The sequence below is a fragment of the Pistacia vera genome, unplaced genomic scaffold, assembly GCF_008641045.1.
Source record: "Pistacia vera cultivar Batoury unplaced genomic scaffold, PisVer_v2 Contig179, whole genome shotgun sequence".
In the NCBI taxonomy this organism is placed as follows: Eukaryota; Viridiplantae; Streptophyta; class Magnoliopsida; order Sapindales; family Anacardiaceae; genus Pistacia; species Pistacia vera.
Window position 1 is genome coordinate 646,004 of NW_022195887.1, and position 10,936 is coordinate 656,939.

The window sequence follows — 10,936 nt, forward strand, 5'->3', positions numbered from 1 at the left end:
GAGAGAATTGGGAATGGCTGAACAATCTATCCAATGAGCCACAAACAGTTTAATATGGATGGTGTTAAAAATATTTAAAACTAAGGTAACATTAAAGTTGTTTTTGGCATAATAAAATAAGGTCTGGTGTGCAGTTACCAATGTTGAACCCACTTCGGGAATGGGCTTCAGCCTTCATGTTGAACACTTCGGATTCGGAAAATCTCATTGACCATGATGAAAAGACCAAACGTTTAAAAACTGTTAAAATAAACTCTTGAATGGTAAAATGGTCCTTCAAATTTAACCTTCTTTCTAAAATTCTATTAATAAAAGCAACCATCGATAAAAAACAAAAAGAAGAAAAACAGAAATTTCCGGTGACCGCCAGAGGAGAATGATGGCCGGTAAATCCTGGCTTGGGCGACATCGCCTTCTAAAAGTCCAATTTTTGGAAAAATTTCCACTCCATCTAGCTGGTCTCCATGTTATGATATTATAAATTAAGTTCTTCAACTTTTAGATTGCATCTCCTTGGAGCAGTAAGATATTTAAGTAAGAGACATGCTTATGAGCAACTAATTTATTTACTCTACCCACATTTATGTTACAATGATACTAGAAATATGAAAGAATACAACAAAGACACGGGGTTCTAAACAAACTGGACTTTCTTTTCAGTTTACATACAATCAACAGTAACAGATTTACCCTCTCCATCAACATACCAATACTGCAATCCCGGTGAAAATGCCTTCTTTCAGCAAAGATACAAGGTTTTTCCCTAAATACTCTTGAGCTCCACTGCATTAATTTCCAATACTTGTTGTTTTGTTCTCTCCCTCAAAGTGAAGCAGACTTGAATGAAATGATACAATGCCCAGAAAACCCACTTTTGGCTCTGATAAAATGAATAATTCAAACTTTCACCCACTCTTATTTGCATGTACGTATCTCACGCAACTCCTGAGATGAAAAGATGATTATTCATCTCATCAGAACTTAAAAGATGGATATTTTAGCATCATAATCTTTCAGTCTTTTCCTACTTACTTCAAGGAAGATTCAACAAAATGTCAGTTGAAAAGCAATAGAAGACATTAATTAGTTCAATAATTTAGATATCTACAAAAAAAAAAGACCACCATTTTGCGTTATTGATCTCAGCAAGTGATCATATGATGTCGTGAGGATACGACACCATGCATTTGACTACTCTCCCCCCAGTATTTACGCATGTACTGTCACAACTCACAAGCACAACATTCCTGGAAACAAAAAACCATTCAGATCAGATTTACAATTAACATAGTGTTCTTAATTATAATTTTCCATTGTATATCCTTAATTAAATATAAAATTACTCATCATTTCTGTCAAGTACAGAATTTCATGAAACAATGAGGAATGGTTTTAAGATTGACCAAAAAAGGGCAGAAGTTTATCTAATTTGCAAAATTACTGAGAACATAAGCTTTAATCTTTTTTAAGATTTAAAGGGAAAGCAAATAAATGATATTTAATGAAAGAAAATAAAAATATGTTTTCCCAGGTGAAAAATGGAGTGTGACTAATAAAAGAATTGTGTAAATGAAAATAACATTGAAATGAGGCAGGCATGGCAGAGCCAATGCCGATGTGCATTTGTATTAAAAAAAAAAAAAAAAAAAGTTGCAAAAAGCTTACCATAATTGGAAAGGCATTAATGATGAGGTACGAATTGGCCTGTATACCACCTGATAACAGTCAGGCTTGATGATATTTGAACCAAAGCACTTTGGGTGTCAATCCAGATATATAGAAGACCAACAATTGTCAGAAGTTAAATAACCACTGCCATTTCAATCTGACCTTGTCAACCAGACTCAAAGAATTGTGACAATGCAAAATAAAGTTGCTCTTCTTCAAAAGGCTTCGACACATAACCATCCATCCCACAGTTCATACACTTCTCATTTGTGGCCTGAATGACATCAGCTGTCATTGCCAATATTGGTACATGCCAGAGTGTCCTTATCTCACTTGATGATTCACTAGAAGCAACCTCATCATTAACCTTATTCTCTATGCAGCGAATCTGTCGGGTAGCTTCAAACCTGCACAATTTTAGATCATAAGTTTTTATTAGTCCTGAGTAAAATTGGTAGTACAGTGGCTGAGTTATAACATAGAACTGAACTAGATATAAAAAGAAAAAGATTAATTACCCATCCATTTCTGGCATTTGCAGATCCATGAAACAAGCATCAAAGTCATGGGGTGGTTTAAGCATCTGTAAAGCAGTGCTACCACTTTCAACACAAGTAACTATTGCTCCATATTTACTTAGGGCACCTTCTGCCACTCTTCTGTTAACCTTATTGTCATCCACCACCAGTATTCGTTTCCCTTTTAGTAAATTCCCAGGATTAATGTTTTTCTTTCTATTTACTTCCCACTTCTTGTTGCTTCCAAGAGCTTCTTGCAACCAGCCAAACAAGGCACTCAACCTAAGAGGCTTCATCCGCAAATCTATAACACCATCCAATTTCAGCTCATTGAGTTCTGCAGGATTAATGTAGGTAGCCAAGAGAAAAATCCTTTGAAATTCTACTCTGGAGTTCAGGCCTCCTTTTTGCCTTTGCTGTTTGAGCAACTGATGAAATGCAAGACCAGTTTCCTTGTTCCAAACATCTTTGTCAACAAGAACTATAGCCAACTGTGCCAACATACTGGAGCAAAACAAAGGGGCAAGCATAAGCACAGAGTCGCAAATATGGTACATCACAACAGTAGTTTTCACTATAATTAAATTATTGAAAAGAAAAAAGAGATTGATGTGTACAAACTACCATATGAATAGCCATCAAAAGCATTTGAAAATTCAGTTCCAAACACATAGTAATCATGACAACATCATTTTCCATGTTCATCTTGGTCACTTAATATCATAACAAGGTATAGGTTTTCATCCATGTTGGACGTGCTAAACTAACCCATCCTCTAGTTTTCTCAATCCAATGCATTATTTGGTTTTTTTCCTTAAGAGTGTAGAGATAGAAATGCAATTTAAGAAAAAAAAAGGCAATTTCTTAGCCAAACCCTTGTATTGGTTTACAGTTAGTGTATACATTTTCAAGATATTATGAAAAATCATCCTTACAAATATTCTCGCAAAGTGGAATGTACCTGGGGCTGCAAGTATCAGATATAAAAGTGCATGCTGATTGGATACTGTCAGTAATATCCACAGCAATTCCCAACCTCTGAAGATGATATCTGGTGACCTCTGCACGAATGCTTCTGTCATCAATTACCAATGCTCTTAATCCTTGGAAGTCTCTAATAGCTGGATCATAGTGCTGCCACTTATCCAGTGGACCTGCTTCCCCTTTTCTAAAAGCTACAGTAAATGAAAAAGTACTGCCAGTATTAGGTGCACTTACAAACCCAATCTCCCCACCCATGAGCTCCACCAGACATCGGCTGATACTTAATCCAATTCCAGTACCACCATATGTTCGTGAAGTGGAACTGTCAGCCTGCATAAAAGGAGTGAAAATACGGCTTTGGGCATCAAGAGGAATTCCAACACCTGTATCCTCTACACTCACTAGTAATTTAACAATTTCAGGCTGCTCCATAGTATCTTTGTTGTTTAACATCTTAAAGTTTTTCCAGCTATTCCATCTATTAACCACAGGAAACCCACTCAATGATCTGCACTCCTTGTTTGACTCGTCTTCATCTGATCTTAAACTTTGTTGCAGTACTTTGTCCTGAACATCAGGTTTGCTACTCACTTCATCAGCTAGATGCAATGAGACAAATATATGCCCCTTGTCACGTATGAACTGCAAACCAAGTGAAAACAAAAATTTATCCAACCAAACTTATATAACACAACAATGTGGATTTGATGGAATTCATCATTTTATTTAGGGCGGATCCTTCTTTTGAGAGCAGGTATATACTTTCTATTGAGCTGCTCCCTTTGCTTTCATTTCATAATTATTAAATAAACTTAATTTAGTAAACATATATTTATTATAAATAAGTATAAATAAAATTTTAATAAAATAAATAAACATTTAATCAATTTTTATTTAAATTAGTTTGACAACAAAATTTGAATTTATAAATGTCACACGTAATCCCTTCAATACACTAATGCACCAAATAATAACCCAATTCCCAAGTTACCAAACGCACCCAAAGCACATTCCACAGGTCAAAAATTAAATAAAAGATGAAGCCAAAATACATCAAGGTTCTCCAAATTGTTTCCAGTTTCCCAAAGGTTCAATAAAGGTTTAGAAGTAAGTATTAGGAATACATTAAATAACAATTAGCAAACCAAAACCCACACACAATCAGTGAGGTTTAGGTTTGTGCAATTGGGTTGATTCTTGAAATTAATAGAGTTCTATTCGTTTCATTACAAGACAAATGACAAAAGAAGAAATATAACTCACCTTAATTGAGTTTCCAACAAGATTTGTAATTATTTGGCGGAACCGACCAGGATCACCAATGACAACTTCAGGAACCTGATCGGAGACATATACAGCAAACTTCTCTCACATGAAACAACACCAATAACCAAGTTTATGTAAGAAAGGTGGTAATGAAAAGACCCACTGAAGAAGAGGAATAAGACAATGAAAATAATAAAGGGACAATTTGGTATTACCTCAATTCCTTTCTCACTACATTTTCCCGAGAAAAGCGATAGTATGTTATCAAGAACTAAATGCACATAAAATGGTACAGATTCTGGCTCAAGTTTGCCCGATTCTATCTTTGCTTGATCAAGAACATCGTTTATCAATGTGATAAGATCTTTCCCACTAGCCAGAGCAGTCTCAGCAAATTCCATTTGTTCGGCATCAAGATCTGTGTGCATCAGCATTTGCAGCATACCTAGAAATGATCATAATAAGCAATGTGTCAATTACTCTTGCCAAGTTTCTAGAATACCAATAATATAACAGAAATACTATTTAGTTACCTAAGACACCATTCATCGGAGTCCTGATCTCGTGGGAAACAGTTGCTAGAAACTAAAGAAGGGAGAAAGCTTCAGTGATTAGAGTAACAGAACTACATTGTTCTAAGAAACGAGGAGAAAAGTAAAACCAAAGTTGAAAATCTCTTGGGGGAACCCCTGAAAGTGATTCATTCTTCAATGAGGTAAAGCATAAAACTATTCAGATGGGAATATCTCTGACTGTTAATAACAGCAGAGAGCTCCTCATCAATGGGACAAGGCTACAAGGGTATGCACCTGGGATTTTGCCACATCTGCAGCCTCAGCACGAGCTTTGAGCTCCATCATCTCAAGATAGTCCTTCTCCACTTGTGTAATTCGACTGATGGCCGCATTGAAAATATGACTAACAAGGCAAGTGATTATTAAGAGCCCAACTGAAGCATTTATTGCTGTCCAAGGTAAAGGAGCCTTATGCATATACCTGCAACAATAAAATATAACTTGCACCTGAGCAATTATATGATTCCACAACTTTCTGCTGACGGTGTAACTACAGTTTTTGCAAGAACTAACCTGCAGTGTATCTCATGCCTCCTCATGGGATCTCCAAAATCAAGGCTGCTAATATGTGGTAGACCAATACCACAGATGTCAGTACCATACATACGGATGTAAGCAGATGCATTAGTCGTGTCATATACATTCACAATAATATCTTCTGTGCTGGCAAGTTGGTTCAGAAGCTTCTCCACTAATGATGGAACATCATAGGATGCACCAAGATACCTTTTGAGGAAGTAATCACAGTATTAAAATGTATTTATTTCTTTGGAATAAAAAATAGAATAGTTTGTAACAATAAAATAACTTTTCCAGGCCATATTAGGGAAATCAAGAATATTCATGAGGAGACATACCCAACAGTAGCTTCAATATGTTGTTTTGGTGTAGCATCCGGGGGTAGCTCAGTCTTATAGACAGCAAATGTGAGTACAACACCAAGGTGATTGGACTTCAATAGCTTAAAGGGCGATGTCAGTACTCCCTTTCCAGATGCCCTTGCTCGCAAAATATTCTCACGATCTTCCTACATAACATATAATGGCTCTATTAGTTTGGCAGAAAAGGTTTATTAGATGATAGATGCTCATAAAAGCAGTCTGTTATTGAACATAAGCATTTTAGGGAAACTTGTGTTTTGAAAATGCATTTCTAGTACAGCTAGAGCAAACAAGAAGAATAAAAGTTACCTAGTGAAAAGAAACTGATAAGGAAAATAAGCAAGCACCCAAAGCTAAACGAAGCACACCTTTCCAGACATCATGTCAATAGAGACAATGTGAGATACAGTTTGTTGAGCAAACACTACAGGTGCATATTCATCTTGAACAGGTGCAGGATCCAAATTTTCCGGTACACAATCCTGTACTAGGGTCTGGTCCTCAGTTTCCATTTTCTTTATAGTCCATCCATGCTGCTTCTCAAATTGTTCCCTATCTGAGTGAAGAACTTTTAAAGCATAAGCTACACCACTGGTAAGTGGTCTTTCAAAAGCTGTTTTCTCAGTAAATATACCAAATGTTGCCTGCATAATAAAAGCGTCAATTTCAAGATCAGTATAACTTTTGAACACAAACTATTGCAGAAAAAGAGACCAGATACTATTTGTTCCTTCTTGTACACTTGTGAATCCTCAACAACTTTGCATACATAACTATGAGTAATTCTCTTGTGAGGTTGCACAACATCTCATATTCAACTTATTAACTTGGACATAGGTTTAGACAGCACTAAATAAAATTCCATAAAATTAAAATCTGAAAGAAAACAGAGGAGAATCAGGTAGAAGAGAAGATTACCTGATCCATTGCAGATGGATGTTTTCTATGGTGAAAGGTGGATACTAGAATAGCCAGAGCATGAACATGATTCATGCTCACATTGAACTGATCCTGCAGCATCCGTGCTCGCTCATCACACATGCTGGCTAGTGTCTCTTTCCTCTTCACCACCATCTTTGTATACAAGTGATAAAACGTGAAGAAGGACATTGAAATACCAAACAAGAAAAATAATAGTAGGAACTTCCTCCTCCACTTTCGAGCACGTTTAGGAGGCTGCTGATGTTGCTGCCTGTGTTGTTGCTGTGACTGAGCCAGCATATGCATCTCAGTCCCTCTCAATTCCAAATATAAACCAAAAATGATGCAGCTTAATATCATTCCAGCAAGGACCCACCAATATTCTTTGACCAAATAAAAATAGGAAATCTTAAAATACTCTCTTGCATGGTGTCTCCATGCACTTATTTGCAATAGGTTCTGCCAAAAACGAAACAACCAACACATTAATTATCCTATGGCATCAAGCATTGAAGACTATTAACATTTTCCTTACTATTTAGCACAGTTAACAAATATTTTCAGTAGGAAAATGTTGACAGGAATGTTTTAACTCTATTTGATTTACCTAAGAGAGTTTTTAGACAAAGGAAACAAATTTCAATATCTTCTTGTTTATTGCACAAGGAAATGATTAATAAAGCTGAACTGATTAATATAATTATGCAGTCAGAAGAAAAGATTCCTGACAAACCCATTTAAATGCCTAGTACAGATACTATCAGACTATAGCACTCATAAGTGAAATTCACAACCCAAGAATTAAAAGCATACTTATCCCATAATTTGGCAACTTGTATTTTGGGAGGTATAAGCATAAAAAGAAATTAAAAAAGAAAAATCAACAGTTTTAAGATGTTGGTTCTACCTTTCTAAAATTCTGCCAACTAGGTGAAATTGGTGAAATGTTGGGTTTTGAAACTAAAGATACATCTGCTAGAACCGATCGGTCAAGCTTCCAGGGAGCCTTTACATCTTTAACCGGGCACTGGTCCTTGCGCTCTACATTTTCAGCAACCAATTTATTCCGCTTTTGTAACTCCTGCTTTTCTGAGCACGGTACCTTCAAAGCACAGGCAATGCTTTTGCTTAATGGCATTCCAGTTCCAGGTTCTTTGGTACATTCCAGGGATGATATCTGTGAAACAAAGTCACACGAGAATATAAAGCATTCAAATGAGGAAGAAAAAGAAAAAAGTTGAAAAAAATATACGTATACATAGCATTATTTATTCCATGCTGCCCTCTGAATTTTATACAAATAAATCTAGCATCTTTTGATTTCAGCAAAGTGTTGTTATCATTAACAACAATCAAGTGACTTTAATAAGAAGATTACTAAGATCATTTGGGGAGAATAAGGTGTAATAAAAAATCAACCAAAATTCACACCCAATTGCACGCTAAGCACTAAGCAGAGTCAAGTAGTTTTGACTCAAACTCATGAGGACATGGACTGAAATTCTGTAAATGAAATTAGGCACAGAAGAAACTCCGTAAAATTGTGCATCTTCAGCTACTTCTTAAACCAAAACGAGAAATTTTTAAAACACAAACGGTCGTTTGTCTACAGCCACTACTTGGAGCTACAAACAAGTAGACCAAACAATTAAAACCAAGAAGAGTGACATTCCAGAGCTAGTGTAAAGATATATGAAGTTGAAGAAATATAAGAAGCACCTGATCTGATGCAGAGAACAAATTAGCCAAAGCATGGAGCTGGTTGTTGCTGACATTAAAGTGCTGGAGAAAGATTTTAGCTTTCTTTTCAAAAGAATCTGGAGTTTTCTTATTCCTCCACAAAGCCCCAGTTTCAAGCCTTGAGAGAAACCAAATGCTGAGAATAGTAACAAAACCTAGAAGTAAGAGAAAGAGAAGATTTTTCCCCCATCGTTTGACACAATTAAGCCCATGAAAAGCCTCCTTCGTCTTCTTCAGCTTGGAACTAGCTGGCACTACGCCATTAGAGCCACCAAATTTACAAGTCATAGACATCATCAAGAAAATCCACCTCACGAAAAGCCCTGAGAGCTTGACAAAAACCCCAGCTCCAGCATAACAACTCATGAAAACAAAACCCTCCTATCACAGCCCCAAGATGACAATTCAACTAAATAAATTAAATTTTGCCAAAAGGCGAGCAATTCTTCACCAACCAGGCTTTACCAAACTCAAATGAAAAAAGGGAAAAAATTTCACTGCTTTATAAAAGAAAACGACTGGGAAAACAACAAACTAGAAAGCGAAAACTGCATGAAACACAGTTCATATCTCAACAAACAGCCAGCGTCTGAGTATGCACCATTCAAGAGAAAAAAAGAAACAATGTGGTCCAGCCTCTTTGGTCTCTTCACACTTTATGGATCAATACTAAGTTTCTTTCTCCCTACCCAACAGCTCTTTTGAAGCTCTCAAAAAGGACCCATAATGATGCCAAACCACAAGAAAGCAGAAGCTGAACCAAAACAAAACACAGTTGTGATACTGGCAACAACTTATTGACTATCAGGGAATCATTAATGAAGTAAGAAAAAAAATTGGTTCTTTCCTATAACTAGTATTACTTTAACTTTACTAAGTCTGTACAACTACAGTAGCATCAAGATAGAAACTTTTTGAAATGAAAACCCATCAAACTAATAACTTGAATCAAAACACAACTGGAATCAATGATCAGACTTGGACAAAAAGAGGTCTCCATATAAGTTTCTCTCTCTTGTCTTTTGAGTTTGGTGTACAGCTGCAGCATTTGAAATTGAGGTTTTTGGGTACATTATTGCCTCATCATCGAACCGGGTATGGCTTAAGCAAAAGGCAAAAGCAAACAAACCCCAAAATGAAGATCAGTCTAAAATAAATAATTTAACCCATTGGTTACTGTATTATTTTTAAATTAGAATTCCCTTTTGTTGTTCTGAATCACTTTTGCTTTTGAAAGAGACTGCACCATTCGGCGTTTAAAGACGGGGCTGCAGTGCAGGTATACGGACAGTGGAAACTAGAGAGACAAAACCTTCTTCTTTAAAGAGAAAAAGGGGCAAAAGTGGAATTAAGAAAAAAAGGCAGCAGTTGAGGTTGAGGAGAGTGTTTATATATAATTTTTGAATTAAAAAAAAGGCATATTTAAAATGAATAAATCGGGGAGATTTGGTAGTGGCTAACGTGAGCTTGGTGTTTAAGATTCGAGTATTGATGGCTCATGATGTGGGCATGAATGAAAATATATGTCGGCTTTATACCTTACCCACCAAACCATTTTTTATTTTAATTAATCCAAGATAGAGATATGAACCGTTGATCTAATTCATCATTACTTTGACCATTTTCATTTATTTAATCTATTCTCCCAGAATAATTAATTGAAGTTGAACAAATGTCATTCATATTTTTTGTTAAGAGTTAATTGAACAAAATGTTGAAGCATATGGATTTTACAGTTTTAAAAAAAAAAAATAAAAAAAAATAAAAAATTAGATAAAATAAAAATTAAAATAAAAAATCAAAAAAATAAAAAATATAAAAAATATAATATAAAATAAAAAAAAAAAAAAAAAACCAATAAAATTAATCATTAGTGGAACTAATTATTATTGTTTTCCTAGTAAAATAAACATGGAATGACATGACTGGTTAAAGAAATGTTCATATCAACATATAATTGGATTTTGATACAATAAATGTAAACTTATGCAACTTGAATTCTAACCGTTCAATTTGATAACATTTTATGTTTAATCATTGGTTAATTAAGTTGTCACTACCACCTAACAAAGAGCATAAATTGATGTGTATCTGTTGTTACCTAAAATTCGTTGCACACATTACACAAATTAAGGGTCAAGAAAATAATGAGTGGGTGATTGAAAACGTTTTGTCTAGGATACCTTAATATATATATATATATGCTTTTATCTTAATCCATTTTCCACCACTTTAATAATATCTAATTGGAAGCTTTAATTCTACTACTTGTAAGTACATGTGAGAAGTAGTGCCACATTATATCTATCATATGGTGGCCAGGGCAAGGCCATATTAGTTATTTACGGTTTAGGGTTCAATAATTACAAAATCCACCACTATC

General features: G+C 35.3%; 1 protein-coding gene across 1 annotated transcript; it reads right to left on the reverse strand.

Annotated features, from left to right (window-relative positions):
• Positions 1-547: 547 nt before the first annotated feature.
• Positions 548-9,725, reverse strand: LOC116126284 (histidine kinase 2). Its single transcript, XM_031411977.1, has 14 exons — positions 8,533-9,725; positions 7,721-7,990; positions 6,811-7,272; positions 6,261-6,536; positions 5,869-6,038; positions 5,525-5,737; positions 5,246-5,432; positions 4,970-5,021; positions 4,652-4,881; positions 4,434-4,532; positions 3,148-3,812; positions 2,187-2,690; positions 1,666-2,075; positions 548-1,247 (listed from the first exon to the last, which is right to left on the reverse strand). The coding sequence occupies exons 1-13, from the start codon at positions 8,917-8,919 to the stop codon at positions 1,835-1,837; spliced, it is 3,756 nt and encodes a 1,251-aa protein (XP_031267837.1). The 5' UTR covers positions 8,920-9,725; the 3' UTR covers positions 548-1,247; positions 1,666-1,834.
• Between the last annotated feature and the right edge of the window lie 1,211 nt (positions 9,726-10,936).